This window comes from Eretmochelys imbricata, chromosome 9, assembly GCF_965152235.1.
Source record: "Eretmochelys imbricata isolate rEreImb1 chromosome 9, rEreImb1.hap1, whole genome shotgun sequence".
Taxonomy (NCBI): Eukaryota; Metazoa; Chordata; order Testudines; family Cheloniidae; genus Eretmochelys; species Eretmochelys imbricata.
The window spans coordinates 2280325-2300603 of record NC_135580.1 but is presented as its reverse complement, the minus strand read 5'-3'; the positions used below and the strand labels follow the sequence as shown (position 1 = coordinate 2300603).

Below are 20279 nucleotides of genomic sequence, written 5' to 3'. Positions count from 1 at the left end.
TGTATCTTCCAGCTGCCTTCCCTGGCATACACCAGGACATAGGAGCGGGAACTAGAGGTGTGGGGGGTGCTGCAGCACCCCTGGGGTCCCAGTTGCTGTCCCCATGCACCCAGGGTCTCAGTTGATGTCCTGCATGCCCCGGGTTTCGGCTGCCAGCCCTGTGTGCCTGGAGTCCTGGCCTCAGCTCATTGGCTTTTAGGGGAGATGGGATTGGTCTCAAAGGCCCTAATTCTGCAACAAGCTCCACCTGTGGATGGCTCTGGTCCCTGGGTGGAACTCACTGAAGGATCATGGCCTAAGTCCGCTGTCCTTAATGCAGCTGCTCTGTGGAGAACTTGCTTCTCCAGGGCTACTAAATCTGGAGTATTTCCCTGGCACTGAAATGCGCTTCTCAAACAATGTTTAAGTTGGGTTTCCACTCACCCCACAGTCATTGGCTCCGTCTCCGCACATGCCCACAAAGTAACTGCAAACCAAACCAAACAGCATTTCAGCACGGGCAAAAGGGAGCCCTGTAGCGAGTGGGGGGGTTAGTTTAATGTTTTGATGGAAAGGGCTGCAAGGACTTGCAGGGCTGGAACCCAGGTCTGCTGGCTCCTGGGTGGCTGTGATGTCTACACCACCTCCTGACAGTGTGGGGACATAAGGAATAGCAGCTGGTAAGCCCTACGGGTTCTACCACTGGATGCCCCACCCACAGAGATCCTGGCTGGTGGAGCCTGCCACGTTCCCTGACTGGCCCAGGCACGCTATTTAAGGCCTAGGGAAAACTGCCGGAGGCTGCCTTGGCTACTAGGCAGAGCACTGGCTTGCTGCTGCGAACAGCCTGCGGTGCACTCCTGACACCTTGCCTAGCTCCTGGTCCTGGTGCCCTGCTCCATTCCTGACATCTCGCCCTTCCTAGCTTCCCCTAATCCCACTTTGGCTGGCTCCCTTGGCTAACCCAGTGTGGCTCCTTGACCTTCACGCTGACCTGATCCTATACCGTGCCACCCGCATGGACTGCTGCTTCTGGCCTGGACCGTGTACCCTGAACTCAGACCATGTCCTCTCCAGCCTAGGCCCTGTCCTTGACCCGCCCGCCTCCCATAACTGGGGTCCTGACAGGGGCTACATTAGTGTAAGTTATTCTTTATGTTTCATCAGAAAAGTCCCAGCTGGCAGGCTGGGTGACTGAAATACGTCATGCCCAGGATTCTGGATTTTGTGTGCTCCTGAACTGGACTCACCTCAACTGTCTATACTGAAGATTTTCTGAAATTCTCCCAGTTCCTCTAGTGCTGGTGCAGACTGAGCCTAGCTGCTTGTTCCACTGTGTTCTCTAACCCCAAAATAGGTCTTGATGAGAGAGAGGTGAAAATGCCACCAGCATCAGCAGAGCTGCAACTCGGGGAGATTTCCCTAAATCTTATGTGTAGGCGACAAGCTCCTCTTTTTCTTGCCAGTGAAGCAGCAGGACACTTGTGAGATGTGTGAGACCACAGGAAAGTCTGAGTGTGGGACATGTTATGTTTTGGGCTGCCCAGCTTGCTAGCTGGGACTATAAGGCTATCACAGACCCCCTCAGTGGCTCTTCTTTAATGTGCTTAGGGGAAATATTTTCCAAGCTATATTTTCGTAGGAGACTCAGATTTGGGATTTCCCATCAGGCACACAGTTTCCAGTTCTAATTCCAAGCTGCTGGACAGGAGCTGATGATTCTCATTTGACTCCCTTCCAGTCTGTGAATTAATCCAGCACTTTGAATCTTTGAATGTTCATAAAAAACTTACTCCAACTTTTGAAACTCCTCCACCAGGCTGGATTTCTGACCTGGAGACATTCTAGCAAAAACTGTCCCATTGACCAGGAGCTGAAAGGAGAAAATGATTGAAAATCCTTTAGTGTGCTTTTTCAACTCCACTTGGTTAAGAAGTCCAGCAGTGATGAGTGTGAATAAGGAGCAGCATAAATCCTAAAACTCACTTCACATGGGACTTCTGCAGGATCTGAAAACCGAATGGGCAATGAATGAACCTGCACTGTGCCTCCGCTAAAAAGAAATCAGGGAACAAAGGACTGGCAGGTTGTTTGAGTCACCGGCTTAATCCTAAATATGCAATGGTTCGACTTAACTAGACTGTTGTGAGCAAAACAAGTCAAGAGCACTTCTAAGAATGATCTCCCCAGAATTTACTTGGAGCAGGGCCACAGTGCAAATAGCCCACAACTTACCTTCGGAAGTAAATAGCTGAAATGCTGTGTAATGACCTGGTAGGATTTTCCACTCATGGCAAAATGGTAACTGCTACGTCCAACTTCAGAGCAGAATCTTCCCCCAACTTGAATGTAAGTCTCCTATAAATCAGGCCAGAGTTATTTCCATACGATGGACTTAAAAGATGACCTAGCTGCACTCAAACCCTGGTGCTCTATTGTGTAGAGAGGAAGGATGTCCAGTGGTTAGAACACTAGACTAGGAGGTGGGAGACCTTGGTTCAGATCCCTGCTCCTCTGTGACCTTGGGCCAGTCCCTTAGCCCCTCAGTTCCCCATCTGTATAATGGGGGGATAACAGTTCCTACCTGCCAGGGGTGGTGTGAAGATAAACACATGAAAGATTAGGAGGTGCTCAGATGCTAGGGGAATGGGACCAGGTAAGTAATGTAGATAGATATTGGCTCTTCTCAGGCCACAGCACTTTGGCAGTAAACTGTAGAATTAATAACACCCGATGCGGGACCTAGGATGTTAACGATGCTGCTGAAACTGGATTACAGGCAAGTGGGACCCACTCAGAACTTTGGGGACCTCTCCAAGGACACCTGCAGTCATCTTCTCCCATCCATCTACACCCAGTAACGAGCTCTGTCAAATAGGGATCCACTCCTCCAACAGTCAGTGACTCAGATTAATATTGATCTTTGGCAGGGAAAAAGACACCATCATGGGCACATGTCTCAGTGTCATTGTGTATGTGTTTTCTTATCATAATTACAACTTGTGTACGTAATTTTTTAAAACTGATTTAATCAATGTTTTACTTGCACACACAGGGATTTTCCTCTCTGCTCACCTCTGTTCCACCCCTTCTAGTCAGGGCAAGGCTGTTCCCCCGCCGGGCATGCTCACAAAGTCTAAGGGCAAGCTGCACCACACAACATACCATATAAAGACACAGTCTTGAAACAGGTTTCAGCTACCATGCTGGGGTTACCAGTGGGACTGGGACAAACCTTTAACATGGCTCCTGGAAAGCCATTCTCAAGACTAGTCTAGAAGGGTTTGCAAAATCAGCGTTAACAAAGTCACATCCCAGTTCATTAAAATGGCAACACACTGAAATACGAGTAAAGCAATTTAATGATCACTTTCTCTTTAAACACTTTCCCAACACAGCATGTTCTGTAGCACAGATGGGGACTAACAGGCAGTCTCTGATGTCAGGGGTACCAGAGTAACCCCAGTGAGTTACACCAGCATCACTAAGATGGCCTAGATGCCAGTGTACCATTTATTCTCCCATCACCTGAGACCTGCCCATTTAGCACTCACCAGGTTTCTGTAGCCATTCGGTTTGCTTTCTTCCAGTAGCTTCCAGGTGATGGATGCTGAGGGGGAACCTGATAGTTCGTTTGCTTCAACAAGAATCACTTGACTGGTCTGAGAAATCATGCCAGCATTTTTGGCCACAGTAACCGCTGTCTGTATGTTGTCACCTAGAAAAATCAAGTTGCGGGGGAGGTGTCATCTGCAGTTTTGTCTAATGTGGATTTTAAACCTTGAGGCTGGAGGAAATGTAAACTTTTCCCTGAATTCCATGTGATCTCACAGACTCTCAGTACCAGAGAGATTTCAATGGTTCTTCTGCATGTTTTTATAATACCGTTGCCTTCCATTCACAATGTACCGTTCATCCTAAGGATACCACAGAGCTTTACAATCCCTTTGATATACACAGAGTTCACTTTACCCACTTTCGAAACGCTGAAGTGGAAAATGGCAGTTGTTTAACAGCACAGAAAAATGGTCCACAGCCATTTTGAATGTGAATGAATTTTTCCAGCTCAGGCCTGCCTTTAAAATTAACATTTTATCTGGTCTGGATTGAATCCAGCTGAGAAAATACTAATGGATTCCCTGTCAGAAGGGGACCTATGTACCGGTTCAGCCTGGAAGAAGATAAAAGAATTAACTGCTGAATTGTTGCTGTAACAGTGACGGAAAATTCCTCAGTTGTCCTGGCACAGCCTTAGAGTAGGCTGGGTACCAAAAAGGGGCAAAAACCGAGAAAGCACAAGCAATGTAATTGTACCATGAGAAAGCTCACTCAGTTTTTCTCCTGCCATCTAGGGTTACTGGTTCTGTGGATGAAGGGAAAGCAGTGGATGTATTGTTTCTTGACTTTAGCAAAGCTTTTGACACGGTCTCCCACAGTATTCTTGTCAGCAAGTTAAGGAAGTATGGGCTGGATGAATGCACTATAAGGTGGGTAGAAAGCTGGCTAGATTGTCGGGCTCAACGGGTAGTGATCAATGGCCCCATGTCTAGTTGGCAGCCGGTGTCAAGTGGAGTGCCCCAGGGGTCGGTCCTGGGGCCGGTTTTGTTCAATATCTTCATAAATGATCTGGAGGATGGTGTGGATTGCACTCTCAGCAAATTTGCGGACGATACTAAACTGGGAGGAGTGGTAGATACGCTGGAGGGGAGGGATAGGATACAGAAGGACCTAGACAAATTGGAGGATTGGGCCAAAAGAAATCTGATGAGGTTCAATAAGGATAAGTGCAGGGTCCTGCACTTAGGACGGAAGAATCCAATGCACCGCTACAGACTAGGGACCGAATGGCTAGGCAGCAGTTCTGCGGAAAAGGACCTAGGGGTGACAGTGGACGAGAAGCTGGATATGAGTCAGCAGTGTGCCCTTGTTGCCAAGAAGGCCAATGGCATTTTGGGATGTATAAGTAGGGGCATAGCGAGCAGATCGAGGGACGTGATCGTCCCCCTCTATTCGACATTGGTGAGGCCTCATCTGGAGTACTGTGTCCAGTTTTGGGCCCCACACTACAAGAAGGATGTGGATAAATTGGAGAGAGTCCAGCGAAGGGCAACAAAAATGATTAGAGGTCTAGAACACATGACTTATGAGGAGAGGCTGAGGGAGCTGGGATTGTTTAGCCTGCAGAAGAGAAGAATGAGGGGGGATTTGATAGCTGCTTTCAACTACCTGAAAGGGGGTTCCAAAGAGGATGGCTCTAGACTGTTCTCAATGGTAGCAGATGACAGAACGAGGAGTAATGGTCTCAAGTTGCAGTGGGGGAGGTTTAGGTTGGATATTAGGAAAAACTTTTTCACTAAGAGGGTGGTGAAACACTGGAATGCATTGCCTAGGGAGGTGGTGGAATCTCCTTCCTTGGAAGTTTTTAAGGTCAGGCTTGACAAAGCCCTGGCTGGGATGATTTAACTGGGAATTGGTCCTGCTTCGAGCAGGGGGTTGGACTAGATGACCTTCAGGGGTCCCTTCCAACCCTGATATTCTATATTCTATGCCAACTTTCTAATCGCACAAAACTGAACACCCCTGTCCTGCCCATTCCCCAAGGCCCGGACTCCTGCTTGTTCCACCTCCCCCTCCTCCCCCCACGTTGCTCGCTCTCCCCCATCCTCACTCACTTTCACAGAGCTGGGGCAGGGGGTTGGGGTGTGGGAGGGGGGTGAGGCCAGGGATGAGGGGTTTGGGGTACGGGAGAGGGTTCCGGGCTGGGGCAGGGGGGTGGGGTGCAGGGGTGAGGCCTCCGGCTGGGGGTACAGGCTCTGGGGTGGGGCTGGGTTTTGGGTGCAAGAAGGGTCTCCGGGCTGGGGGCTGAGGGGTTTGGCATGCGGGAGGGAGGTGAGGGCTTCGGCTGGGGGTGCAGGCTCTGGGGTGGGGCCGGGGATGAAGGGCTTGGGGTGACGGAGGGGGCTTAGGGCTGAGGCAAGGTGTTGGAGGGATTGCGGGGAGTGGGCTCCGGGAAGGAGTTTGGGTGTGGGAGGGGATTCTGGGCTGAGGCAAGGGGTTGGGATGTGGGGTGCGTGTGTGTGTGTGCAGGGTCCCAGTGGCACTTACCGTGGCTCCCAGGAAGTGGCCACCAGGTCCCTGCAGCCCCTAGGTAGATGCGCGGCCAGTGAGGCTCCACGCGTTGCCCTTGGCCCCACAGGCGTGGCCCCCGCAGCTCCCATTGATCGCGGTTCCACCGCGGGGCACAGGCAGCCTGCGGCACCTCCCTGACCACCCACTGGCCTAGGGGCTGCAGGGACCTGGCAGCCAATTCCGAGAGCCGCGTGGAGCGAGGGCAGGCAGGGAACCTGCCTTAGCCCCAGGCCCCTGCTGTGCCATCGACTGAACTTTTAACGGCCCGGTCGGCACTGCTGACCGGAGACACCAGGGTCCCTTTTCGACCTGGAGTTAAGGTCGAAAACTGGATGCCTGGCAACCCTCCTGCCATCCCCCCACAGCACCCCGCTCTCCCACTTTCATTGCAGGACAAGGGGGACATGGGGGAGGGGAGGCAGAGAAGGGAGTGGGACAGAGTCATTGGCACATTATGCAGAACCAGAGATGACAGCAAGAGGCCTGATAGCCGGGGGCAGGGAGAGAGATTCTGAGCCTAAGTCAGCCCAGCAGCTGGACTGTGGAGAAAGGGGGCCTGATGGAGGAGGAAGCCAGGGCTCCACTAGGAGTTCAAGGGGCTGGGATAATTGTCTGAAGGGGCTGGGATGATTTTCAGGGACACACACACGTGGTTCAAGCAGGAGCCGCGACTCTAACACGGCTGCTTCCTGGGATACAATTGACTGAAAGTCACTATTTCTTCTACTCAATGCCAGTGACCAAGCCACAGCATAAAAGAATGTCCCTGTGTAGCTACCTGTGACCATAACGCTCCTGATGCGGGCAGCGCTGAGTTCTTCCAGCACAGGCTTGGTCGCTGCCTTCAGCCGATTTTCCATTATCAGAAAGCCCAGGAACGTCAGGTCAGACTCCACCTCCTCCCTGAGAATGAAGAAGACAGAGACGTGTCTTATTAATCTTTCTGGAATCGCAGTCCTGTTTATGTCAAATCAGCCTATTAGCAACATGAGGCCTATTCCAGTTCAAAATAGCTTTTTCAATTAACTAATTAGCTCTTCCAACACCCTCCTGAAGTATGTCTGTCAGTATTAGTAGATTTCAGAGTAGCAGCCGTGTTAGTCTGTATTTGCAAAAAGAAAAGGAGGACTTGTGCCACCTTAGAGACTAACCAATTTATTTGAGCATAAGCTTTCGTGAGCTACAATGAAGTGAGCTGTAGCTCATGAACGCTTATGCTCAAATAAATTTGTTAGTATTAGTAGAGAAGTTACCTACACCTGGAAGCTTTGCAGATCAGTGACACTAGCTGGCACTGGTCGTATTTTGAAAGGAGACTGCCCCTTTTTCTCCCTGTTTCTCTCTGTACTTTCCTTGGTCTTGTGGCACCTTAGAGACTAACAAATTTATTTTGGCATAAGCTTTCGTGAGCTAGAACCCACTTCATCGGATCCATGAAGTAAAAGATACAGGAGCAGGTATAAATACATGAAAGAATGTGGGTTGCTTTACCAAGTGTTAGGTCCAGTGGTAAGCTGGAGCCGGTTGGCACCGGTTTGCTAGAACTGGTTGTTAAATTTAGAAGCCCTTTTAGAACCGGTTGTCCCGCGCGGAACAAATTTAACTGGCCAAATTCTAAATTTCTAAATTTAACCGGCCAAAAGTGGCCTTAGGCGCCGACTCCATGGGTGCTCCAGCCCAGAGGTGAGCTGAGGCGGGGGGGCACAAGGAGGGCTGCCCGTGCTGCAGCTGGTAACCCGGGTGGGGGGGCGCAGGGGAACCGCTCCCCACCCCAGCTCATCTCTGCCTCCCTGGCCCTGAGCGGGAAGCCGCCGCCTGCTTCTCAGACTGCCCCGGCTTCCCGCCGAACAGCTGATTCGCGGGGAGCTGGGGTGGGGGGGCAGGGAAGCAGAGCGGGGCGGTGTGTTCAGCGGAGGAGGCTGAGCGGAGGTGAGCTGGGGCCAGGCGCAGGGTGCGGAGCTGCCGATGGTTGCTCTGCACCCACCAAATTTTCCCTGTGGGTGCTCCCAGAGCACCCAGGGAGTCGGCGCCTAAGGCGCCATTTTGATGAGATCAGTGGGTGAGTGGCCGGTCCCTCTGCTTGCCCCCTAGCTACGCTCCCCCGCCCCTAGGAGCCAGAGGGACCTGCCGGATACTTCCTGAGAGCTGCCCCAGGTAAGCACCACCAGGAGTCCCCACCCCGCCCCCCAGCAGGTCCCTCTGGCTCTTAGGGGTGGGGTGGGCACCCAGTACGGTGGCCCACGAGACCCTCCTGCCCGGTTCTGGGGGTAGTCAGGGGACAGGGGTGGATGGGGCAGGGGTCCTGGGGGGGCCGTCAAGAAACGCGGGGGGTTGGATGGGGCAGGAGTCCCAGGGGGCGGGGGTGGGCAACGACCTCCTTGTGGGGTGAGGTGGGAACCGGTTGTTAAGATTTTGGCAGCTCATCACTGGTTAGGTCAATCTAACGAGATACATCAATTAACAGCAGGATACCAAGGGAGGAGAAATAACTTTTGAAGTGGCCCATTACAGACAGTTGACAAGAAGGCGTGAGTAACATTAGGAAGACATTAGTATTGGGGATATTAAGTTGAGGTTTTGTAATGACCTAAACACTCCCAGGCTTTATTCAGGCCTAATCTGATGGTGTCTAGTTTGCAAATTAATTCCAGTTCTGCAGCTTCACGCTGGAGTCTGTTTTTGAAGTTTTTTTGTTGAAGAATTGCCACTTTGAGGTCTGTTATTGAGTGACCAGAGAGATTGAAGTGTTCTCCTACTGGTTTTTGAATGTTATGATTCCTGAAGTCACATTTGTGTCCATTTATTCTTTTGCGCAGAGACTGTCCGGTTTGGCCACTGTACACAGCTGAGGGTCATTGTTGGCACATGATGGCATCTATCACATTGGTAGATGTGCAGGTGAACGAGCCCCGGATGGTGTGGCTCATGTGGTTAGGTCCTATGATGGTGTCCCTTGAATAGATATGTGGACAGAGTTGGCACTGGGGTTTGTAGCAGGGTTTGGTCCCTGGATTCGTGTTTTTGTTGTGTGGTGTGTAATTGCTGATGAGTATTTGCTTCAGGTTGGGGGGCTGTCTGTAAGCAAGGACTGGCCTGTCTCCCACGATCTGTGAGAATGATGGGTCGTCCTTCAGGATAGGTTGTAGATCCTTGATGATGCGCTGGAGAGGTTTTAGTTGGGAGCTGTAGGTGATGGCTAGCGGCGTTCTGTTACTTTCTTTGTTGGGCCTGTCTTGTAGTAGGTGACTTCTCGATACCCTTCTGGCTCTGTCAATCTGTTTCTTCACTTCAGCAGGTGGGTATTGCAGTTTTAAGAATGCTTGATAGAGATCCTGTAGGTGTTTGTCTCTGTCTGAGGGATCGGAGCAAATGCGGTTGTATCTTAGAGCTTTGCTGTAGACAATGGATCGTGTGATGTGGTCTGGATGAAAGCTAGAGGCATGTAGGTAAGCATAGCGGACAATTTATACCTTCAAGTCAGTGGGACTGCTATGGGTACCTGCATGGCCCCTCAATATGCCAACATTTTTATGGCTGACTTAGAACAACGCTTCCTTAGCTCTCGTCTCCTTACGCCCCTACTCTGCTTGTGCTACATTGATGACATCTTCATCTTCTGGACCCATGGGAAGGAAGCCCTTGAGGAATTCCACCAAGATTTCAACGATTTCCACCCTACCATCAACCTCAGCCTGGACCAGTCCACACAAGAGGTCCACTTCCTGGACACTACAGTGCTAATAAGCGATGGTCACATAAACACCATCCTATACCGGAAACCTACTGACTGCTATACTTACCTACATGCCTCCAGCTTCCATCCAGACCACATCACACGATCCATTGTCTACAGCCAAGTTCTAAGATACAACCGCATTTGCTCCGATCCCTCAGACAGAGACAAACACCTACAGAAGCTCTATCAAGTGTCCTTAAAACTGCAATGGTGTTTATGGATGGTGTTTATGTGACCATCGCTTATTAGCACTGTAGTGTCTAGGAACTGGACCTCTTGTGAAGATGTCATCAATGTAGCGCAAGGTATAAATTGTCTGCTATACTTACCTACATGCCTCCAGCTTTCATCCAGACCACATCACACGATCCATTGTCTACAGCCAAGCTCTAAGATACAACCGCATTTGCTCCGATCCTCAGACAGAGAAAAACACCTACAGAATCTCTATCAAGCGTTCTTAAAACTGCAATACCCACCTGGTGAAGTGAAGAAACAGATTGACAGAGCCAGAAGGGTATTGAGAAGTCACCTACTACAAGACAGGCCCAACAAAGAAAGTAACAGAACGCCACTAGCCGTCACCTACAGCTCCCAACTAAAACCTCTCCAGCGCATCATCAAGGATCTACAAACTATCCTGAAGGACGACCCATCACTCTCACAGACCTTGGGAGACAGGCCAGTCCTTGCTTACAGACAGCCCCCCAACCTGAAGCAAATACTTACCAGCAATTACACACCACACCACAGAACCACCAACCCAGGGACCAAACCGTGCTACTAACCCCGGTGCCAACTCTGTCCACATATCTATTCAAGGGACACCATCATAGGACCTAACCACATGAGCCACACCATCCGGGGCTCGTTCACCTGCACATCCACCAATGTGATAGATGCCATCATGTGCCAGCAATGCCCCTCTGCCATGTACATTGGCCAAACTGGACAGTCTCTACGCAAAAGAATAAATGGATGCAAATCTGACTTCAGGAATCATAACATTCAAAAACCTGTAAGAGAACACTTCAATCTCTCTTAACAGACCTCAAAGTGGCAATTCTTCAACAAAAAAACTTCAAAAACAGACTCCAGCATGAAGCTGCAGAACTGGAATTAATTTGCAAACTAGATACCATCAGATTAGGCCTGAATAAAGACTGGGAGTGGTCGGGTCATTACACCTAAACTTAATTTCTCCCTACTGTTACTCACACCTTCTTGTCAACAGTCTGTAATGGGCCAACCTCTTATCACTTCAAAAGTTATTTCTCCTCCCTTGGTATCCTGCTGTTAATTGATGTATCTCATTAGACTGACATAACACTTGGTAAAGCAACCCACATCCTTTCATGCATTTATACCTGCTCCTGTATCTTTTACTTCACGCATCTGATGAAGTGAGTTCTAACCCACAAAAGCTTATGCCCAAATAAATTGGTTAGTCTCGAAAGTGCCACAAGGGCTTCTTGTTTTTTTGCTGATACAGACTAACACGGCTACCACTGAAACCTGTTTCCTTGGTCTGTATATGAAGCGCAGTGTATATCTAGCTTTGGAGGTTGTTACTGATTTCATTGTGGCCTTGGGGACCAAAATGGAGCTGCAGTTCCCTAGCTAGTTCTAGTCTACAAGGTAACTGTAACATTGGCATAGGGGTGGGAAAGGGGGTCACATATGGTATCTCACAGAGACACCAGATGGTATTTACTGAGTTAATAAATAAAAGTATGTTTGTTTGGTAACTACCAGCTCTGCAAATCCAACTTCAGATCGGAAAGTCAGGCTGACTTCTTTTTGGCTCTCGCATCATCGCTGGCAACAAAGATGCTGGAAGCTAAATTCCACCCTCCATTACACCTCTTCAGCCTCCATGGCTTCAGACTCTGCCCTGACTCACACATGTGCAACGCCCTTGGCTTGCATAGAGTTGTACGAGGACCAGTGAGAGCAGGGTTTGGCCCTGCCTTTGGAACTCAGTTAACAATCATGTTGCTGCAGCACGGAGCCAGAACAGAACCCAGCTCTCTCCCAGATGTGGGCTGGATCCAGGGGGTCGACTGGAGGGAAAGGACCAAAACTTGTTCTTGTCACTCTGGTATGTGGGGTCTGATTCTGCAAATGCTCACTGTGACCAGATCAGCTGAGTCGCAGGTGCCACTTTAAGGGTCACTTTTCAGAGCAGAATTGCACTTTGCAGCTTGACCCACAACTTCACAAAAAAGGCTGCCAGCAATATCCATATGTCACCTATTAGACTAGTAATATTGCCCATAGGACAAAACAGTATTGCGAAATATGTTGCACACCTATAAGTTTGGGTGTTAGGCTGGAGAGCTCAGGTAAATTCCTGCCACAGCCAGCAGAAAAGATTCCTGCGTCCCTAGACAGGCCCACGATCCTGATTTTAAACGGAGACTCTCAAAGCCTGCCTCCTGAACTCATTCATTGCCTACTCCTTCCACAGCAGCGCTGTCAGCTCAGCCCACAGGGTATGTGTCACTGGAGGGTTAGCCTGGGCTCCTGTGCATGGTTTTGCCCAACCCACCCCATCCACACACACAACCCTGAAGCACATGCTTATTGCACTTTTGACCTTAAGTGTATGGGTTGGGGGATGGGTTAAAGCCTGCTCTGTGCTTTAGTTTGGGCTGGAACCAGGCTACTTTGCACTGAGGATGCAGGCAAGGTCATGTGAGAGTGCAGATAGTCCTCCAAAGCCCTTCCCACAATCTCCCTTCCCCACTGCTGGACAGCTACAGAGCGCAGTAAGTCAGTGGCAGTCTGTCTGTTTCTTACCTTGTTAAGCCAGCTGCCTGCCTCCCTCCCTGCAGAATTTTGTGCGCCAGTCCGATGACCCTGAAGCCCTGTGCTGCATAGAGCTGAAGCTCACTGGCAAAACTGGGTGGCACTGTGCAGGAGAAAACAGTGACAGTACCCTGAACAAACCACGCGGAATTAAGCTCCCTCTTCCTGAATGAGGGTTAATCCCTTTGGGGCACACTGCATTAGAATGCAGTTGTGTACCTGTTGTTGTGGCATTGTACATTCCTGCTGTAGCTGGGCTGTGTGTGTGTGCAAATGAATGTCCTCTCTCAGCCTTTGAAGCCACCCACCGGGAGAGAAGTACATAGACTAGTTCAAACTGGATTCTCCAGAGACCAACAAAGAAAGGACTTTGGGATAAAAGCAGGGTTGTGAACTGGGTTGTGAACTGACTCGGGGGTTTCTTCCTGATCCAGCAAACCGACTGGACCCCGGGGCCACGCAGGGCCCCAGTCCTTAGGGGAGGATTGGAAGGACTGGACTTACTGCGGCCTCAGAAGACTGTGCGCTTGTTCTGAGCCAAAGCTCTGCCCTTGTAACCACAAAGAAGCCCCAAGGGTGGGGCAATGCCTCGTAAACTTATTAGCATGTGCAGCTTCTCTCACTGTTTTTAATACGTTTTGTCTATGATGCTTTTTGCCTTAAGAATAAAAGCTGGCTGGCTTCGAAAGAGCTGTGTGGTAACGTATATCTGTGCCAATCCCCCTGTGATCCGCCTCTGAAGAGAAAGCAAGCAGATCTGTTTAGGCAGACTCTCTTTGCTGGGAAATACACAGTGCTGGCAGGGAACTGTGCAGCTTTGATGTACCCTGGTCAGGAAGGAAAGAGACGCAGGTCTCCACCCAAGATCGGCAGTAGTTGTGCAGCTGGAAGCCTGAGGGAAATACAGGTGCAGTTGCCCTGAACTGTGACAAGAACAATGTGCTGTCAAGCCTAATCTGCCGTCTTTGGAGAGCTAAAGTGGTCTGGAAGCATGGGGCTGCCTTTGAACAGGAGAGAATTCCATGATCAGAGGGCCGGGGGCACCCCTCCTTCCCCATTTATTAATAAGCCTCGTGACTGATTCAGGACTAGCCTGATGAATTTGACTTGGCATAATAATAGTAACAAAACTTCCCTTTTCTATCACTGTCCATCCAAGGGTCTCAAATTGCTTTATCAATGTTAATAAACTCTCCTCGTGCCTTGCGAGGTAGGTGTGTTGTTCTAGCCATTTTACAGATGGGTAAACAAGGCTCAGAAAGTGTAAGTGACTTGACTAAGGACACAGATCAAGTGAGTGGCTGTGGCTAGATTGGAACCCAGGAGTCTTGTCTTCTAGTCCCCTGCTCTAACCATTAGCTCACGCTGTGAATCATATTGGTCATTTTAGCCAAGAGCAAAAAAAACCGCAATACTACCGCTTGGCTACTGTAGGCCGGAAAATCAAGAGGGTTGTCTTTGAAATATCTGCTGTGGAGGAGGCCACCAATTTGTACTGTCTGTTTATCTCTCAGCAGCGTCCTTTGGCTGAGCAGGGGTTGGTTAGATCCAATCAGATCCCACTCGGACCATCCAGAATGCGTCACTGTCGAGTGATGGTAAAGCTCCAACTCCTGTCAGTCTGGATGTAAGAGTCTGGGATCAGAAATCAAACCCAGATCTCTCCTGTCATAGTGCAGGCCCCGTACAGTTTAAAAGCCACATCTCACATATGTCTGAGCATTTATAGAGATGTTACTTACTGGTTTCTGGTCTACAAAACTTGGCCACTGTCTCTGGAGCACCCTTCATGAAGACCTGCTGCTCCCCTCCGATCTCCTGAGCTATGACCGACATCCTCTGCAGGGCTGAGGAAAATGGAAACTGGTGTAAGATGGCAATTCCTTCCACTGGAACCTAGGAGAGAAGAGCAGGTACCACATGCTACAGCAGTGATTCTCAAACTAGGGGTGCCGCTTGTTCAGGGAAAGCCCCTGGCGGGCCGGGCCGGTTTGTTTACCTGCCGCGTCCGCAGGTGGGGCCCATCGCAGCTCCCACGGGCTGCGGTTCGCTGCTCCAGGCCAATGGGAGCTGCTGGAAGCTGCGGCCAGCGCGTCCCTCGGCCCGCGCCGCTTCCCGCAGCTCCCATTGGCCTGGAGCAGCGAACCGCGGCCCCTGGGAGCCGCCATCGGCCGAACCTGCGGACGCGGCAGGTAAACAAACCGGCCCGGCCCGCCAGGGGCTTTCCCTGCGCAAGCGGCGGAACAAGTTTGGGAACCGCTGTGCTACAGGAAGGCTATAACCGCAAGTCAAAGGGGTTTGTGCTGCTCCCAGGGCCATCGCAGGGTGCTAGGGCTGAGCCACGTGCGAGCACAAACTGTGACTTCTGGGCTTTTGTGCAGTGTGGTTAGAGTCATAGAATTTAAGGCCAGAAGGGCCAACCAGACCATCTGGGCTGACTGGCTGTATCTCCCAGGCCTCCAGCAGCCCCCAGCACCTGCACGATAAACCCAACAACCGGAATAAGTATCCCAGGCCACCGGAGAGCAGACTGAAGTGCCACAGGCAGCGAACGGGATGGACCGAGCTTCACCAGTGCCCAAGCCCCTGCCATGGCAGGGAAAGGATGATGTGAGATGCACCCAAATGATCCTGGCAAGTGACCCGCACCCACACACTGCAGAGGAAGGAGAGGAACCTCCAAGGTCCCAGCCAGTCTGGCCTGGGGGACAATTCCTACCCAACCTCACTTACAGCGATGAGTTAAGCCCTGTGCATGTGAGCACCAACCAGCCAGCCAAGCACCTGAGCGAGCGAGAGAGAGAGAGAGAGAGAGAGAGAGAATGCTCGGTGCCCCCTCAGAGCCCTCGCCCTCCCCGGCCAATGTCCTGTCTCCAGCCCGGCCGGCCCTGATGCTTCAGAGGAAGAAAATCAATCATTTGATCTGTCAGAGGGGTGATAACTCCCAGACCAGAGGGGAATGATTCAGTGAGGAGTGTACGGGTCAGGAGCATCACACTGAAATTTTAGGCAGGAAACCTGTAAGCTGAATTTCAGGAAAACCTTCCTGGACAGTGAGATCCAGTTTTTATACTTCACTAAACACACAAGTCACGGGATCTGTGTGACCAGTCACTCGTGAATTAACATAGAATTAATAGACTGGTCCATAGCCCCAGCTGATACATCTCTCTGATATAATAACAAAGGTCTCCTCTCCCCACTGGTGAGTAGCCCCTAGTAGAGCCATCGATTCCAAGGAGGTAAGGGTGTCACAACCCAGCCCTTAGGAAAGTGCTGGATTATTTTCAAACCGGCCTGAAGCAGTTATGGGACATTTGTCTTTCATTTATTTTCCCTGTCCAGCTCTGCTAGCAGGTGCATGGGCCAAGCCGGACCCTTGGTCCTGCTCCCTTTGGGGATATCAAGCACCCCCAGGGGAGCAGGGACACAGCAGCCCCTTCATTCCCACAAGGATAGGGACCATGACTCTCCCTGGCCTTTATACAGGCCACACAAGGAGGGGAGGAGTATCCTAGTGCCCTTCCTCCCCTCAGTGCCCCCTGCCTAAGGGCCAGGCACACTCTGGCCGTGTAGAAACCTAGGGAACTTCAGCCGAGCCCCAGGGATATGTTATCTCCACCTCACAACCCAGGCTGAGTGATGGTCTTTGCTCAGGAAGGGACGAGTGGTGAAGTGAACGGCAGCGCTGCGGAGATAACACCTCCCTGCTCTGTGGCCTGCAGCGCCCAATCCAGTGAGCACCACAATCACAGCCCGTTTTCTTTCTAGTGATTAGAGAGAAAGCTCTTTGCCTCGATCCAAGCACAACGGTGGACTGGCGAAATGTAAAGGGGCAGGGTGACCGAGGACTTCTTGACAGAGCAGCTAATTATTGTTGTCTCGAATTTAACTTAATTATAGATGGTGTGTACGTGATTAAAAGCTTACATTGCCGGCTTTGGGTCCAGGTTTAATAACAACAGCGTGTGCGAATTCGCCATTCTTAACATGATCTTCACTGGAATCCTCAATCTCCTGTTTATTCAAAGACAAAGAGGACCTTTTAGCTTGTACACTTTAAGATATATTCTACAATCTGCACTGAATGAAGGTCAATGGTGAATTAATAATCAAGTTCGCACCAGCAGGTTTCATCCAATACTTTCATAGTCTTTCACAGCAAACTTTTAGTGACCCTCACAACATCCCTTGTGAGGAAGGTAAATATTATTATACATGGTGTAGGTAGCCCGATACGTCCCGTGATCAGACCCTGCTTCCGGAGGGGCAGTGGAGAGAGAATACCACACAGAGAGGGAAAAGGAAAGCACAGCACAGCTCAGGTGCTTGGAGGATGCTAGCTTCATCCCCTGGCCCCACGCCTTATCCCTGCACTATCTGTGCCAAGGACTGCTGCTCGAGAATGGGGCATTTTAGCCGCTCGTGACGCTGTGGCGTAACGCAGAGCAACTGAACTGCGCTGGGGCTTACACCATTGTCATTCATAGAATCATAGACTATCAGGGTTGGAAGGGACCTCAGGAGGTCATCTAGTCCCACCCCTTGCTCAAAAGCAGGACCCATCCCCAATTAAATCATCTCAGCCAGGGCTTTGTCAAGCCTGACCTTAAAAACTTCTAAGGAAGGAGATTCCACCACCTCCCTAGGCAACATAGAATCATAGAATATCAGGGTTGGAAGGGACCTCAGGAGGTCAAAAGGACGGCAGTAACTTTGCCAAACTTTTACCCTTGGCTTGAAACCTTCCATGCCAGGTGTCTGCCACAGGCTGTGGTTTTCATGGGAAGATTCAGCCAAAATGATTCAGCAGGTTCTGGGGATGAGATCGGGGGAAATGTTGTTTTGCTCATGTTCACAAATTAGCTGTTAAGGATTTTTTTAGTAGCTCTAGTGCCCTCTGCGTTGGAGCAGGGTCTTGACAATTGGCAGGGGGGCGCCCAGGGTCAGGGTTGTGCCTATTGCTGCTCCTCCCATGAAAATCTGCCCACATTTGGCCAAGTTTTAAGCCTTTGGAAAGTTGCAGTTTGCACACGCTCAGTAGAGATTTATTCAAGTGGCTGCTAAACTCTCCAAAGATTCCATCTAGCCTCAGCGTCCTTTGGCCCTGCGCATCTCCTGCGTCAGACTGGAATGGTTGGGCATGCTGCGTGCTGACGCTGCAGGGGCTGAGCTGGACTTTCCTTGTGGCTCCAGGCACCAGGACTGAGAGAGCAAGGAGACTGTCTGCACTTGCTTTCAGGGCTCCCCTGACTGGCTGTAGGGCAGCAAAGAGGAGAAGCAAGCCGCTGCTCTTTGAGTGCCGAAGGGTGAGGAACTGGAAAGGGGGAGGGATGGGGAGAGGGTATTGCAGGAGCCAGAGGGTGGCGAGAAGCTGGGGGGCATAGCCAGAATGGGGAGGAAGCAGTGGAAGACAGGAGCAGAGGAGGTGGCCAACGTTAACGTTCTTTATTTAGGGGTTTTTTATGTCATTATGTACAGTCTACAGATGGGAAAACTGAGGCATACAGTAAGTTGCCCAAGGCCACACAAGAGTTAACGACAGAACTGGAAACAGATCCCAGAAATCACGACTCCCAAGACCCTGCTCTGTTCACCAGGGAAGATCCCATCCCTACACTGTGTATCTTGGCAGTCCAAGTCCTTCTGGAGGTGACTGCTTACCAGTCAGGTTCTATTTCATTTGTTGGTTTGTGTTTTACTTAGTTGATGCTGCCCTTTAAAGAGCACACAGGCCATGGAAGTTAGTTAAGAACATAATAACGGCCAGGCTGGGTCAGAGCAAAGGTCCATCTAGCCCAGTATCCTGTCTCTGACAGTGGCCAATGCCAGGTGCTCCAGAGGGAATGAACAGAACAGGGAATCATCAAGTGATCCATCCCCTGTCACTCATTCCCAGCTTCTGGCAAACAGAGGCTAGGGACACCATCCCTGATTATCTTGGCTTATAGCCATTGATGGACCTATCCTCCATGGATTTATCTAGTTCTTTTTTTAAGCCAGTCATACATTTGGCCTTTACAACATCCTCTGGCAAGGAGTTCCACAGGTTGACTGGGTGTTGTGTGAAGCAGCACTTTCTTCTGTTTGTTTTAAACCTGCTGCCTGTTAATTTCATTGGGTGACCCCGGTTCTTGTGAGAAGGAGTAAATAACACTTCCTGATTCACTTTCTCCACACCAGTCATGATTTGATGGACTTCTGTCACATCCCTCCGAGTTGTCTCGTTTCTAAGATGAACACTCCCTGTCTTTTTAATCTATCCTCATACGGAAGCTGTTCCACACCCTTAATCGTTCTTGTTGCCCTTCTCTGCACCTTTTCCAGTTCTAATCTATCTTTTCTGAGATGGGGTGACCAGAACTGTACGCAGCGTTCAAGGTGTGGGCATATCATGGATTTGTAGAGTGGCATTATGGTATTTTTTGTTTTGTTCTCTATCCCTTTCCTAATGGTTCCTAACATTCTGTTCGCTTTTTTGACTCCTGCTGCATGTTGAGTGGATGTTTTCAGAGAACTATCCCCAATGTCTCCAAGATCTCTTTCTTGAGTGGTAACAGCTAATTTAGACCCCATCATTTTGTATGTATAGCTGGGATTATATTTTCCAATATCCATTATTTTGCACTTATCCACATTGTATTTCATCCGCCAGTTAAAGCATTGTTGCTTCACTCTAGAGCTGCAGTTACTGCAATCAGCCACTAGATGCAAGTTAAATTTACCCCATCCCGTTTGCCTACGTCATCACGAAGCCAAATGTAAACTTCCAGGATGGGCTAAATATAAGGAAGACAGGAGTTGCTGCACTGGATTAGAACAGTGATCCATCGGGTTCGGAATCCTGTCCCTGATAGCAACCATGATCAGTAGCAGGCGTAAGAAAGCAGACTGGAAATCAGTAACAACATGCCCCAGGGGAAGTTTCTTCCTATCTCCCGTCATTAGTGACTGATTTAGGCTCTGAAACATGAAGGTTTATATCCTTTGTAGAAATAAAGTAATCTCTCCTATCTAATATAAAGGTGGATGTTCTTTACCCACCTTTATCCTAACTCGTTTTAGGAAACCTGCTAAGTCTTGGCATCAGTGAATTCCATTGGTTAATTATGGATTGTGTAAAAATGCATTTTCTTTTATCAGTTTCAGAATGTTGCCTTTCGATTTCATTGACTGTCCCATTGTTTTTGACTTATGGCAGAGGGTATATAGGAACACTGATGTTTTAATGTCTCCAAGATTCAAATTTTTCTTCTCCTCCAGGCTTGTTTTAAAAATCCAGCATTCCATTCCCACAATGTGTCTCAGAAATGAAACATAAGAGGCTAGTGCTGGTTTCATCATTACATTACTGACTGACAAGGAGGAAGAGTTAATTAAGCGGCTGAAATGGTTTTTGTCTAGCTATGACTTTCAGAGTTCCAGGAGCTCGCTCCACCTTGTGTTTTGCAGTATTGGTTAATGGTCCTAACCTTGAGTAAGACAGACATTCGTCTTTCAGTTTCCTGGCTTTTGAAATACCCTTTGTTGCAGAATTCAACCTGCTTGAGCAAAATATATTGTAATACACTAGCCTTGTATGTGTGTGCTCCTACCCTCTACGGGCTAGAATTAAAACAACCTA

General features: G+C 49.8%; 1 protein-coding gene across 1 annotated transcript in view; it reads right to left on the bottom strand.

The window, feature by feature from the left end:
- The window catches only part of LOC144270380 (putative cation-transporting ATPase 13A4), a 67065-nt gene that overhangs the window by 13405 nt on the left and 33381 nt on the right, over nt 1–20279 (bottom strand). The window contains exons 15-22 of the mRNA XM_077826841.1: nt 16586–16672; nt 14398–14551; nt 12647–12758; nt 6887–7011; nt 3534–3697; nt 2215–2337; nt 1773–1852; nt 424–466 (exon numbers count right to left, since the gene is read on the bottom strand). Coding sequence (XP_077682967.1) covers nt 424–466; nt 1773–1852; nt 2215–2337; nt 3534–3697; nt 6887–7011; nt 12647–12758; nt 14398–14551; nt 16586–16672 — 888 coding nt within the window. The remainder of the gene's footprint in view (nt 1–423; nt 467–1772; nt 1853–2214; nt 2338–3533; nt 3698–6886; nt 7012–12646; nt 12759–14397; nt 14552–16585; nt 16673–20279) is intronic.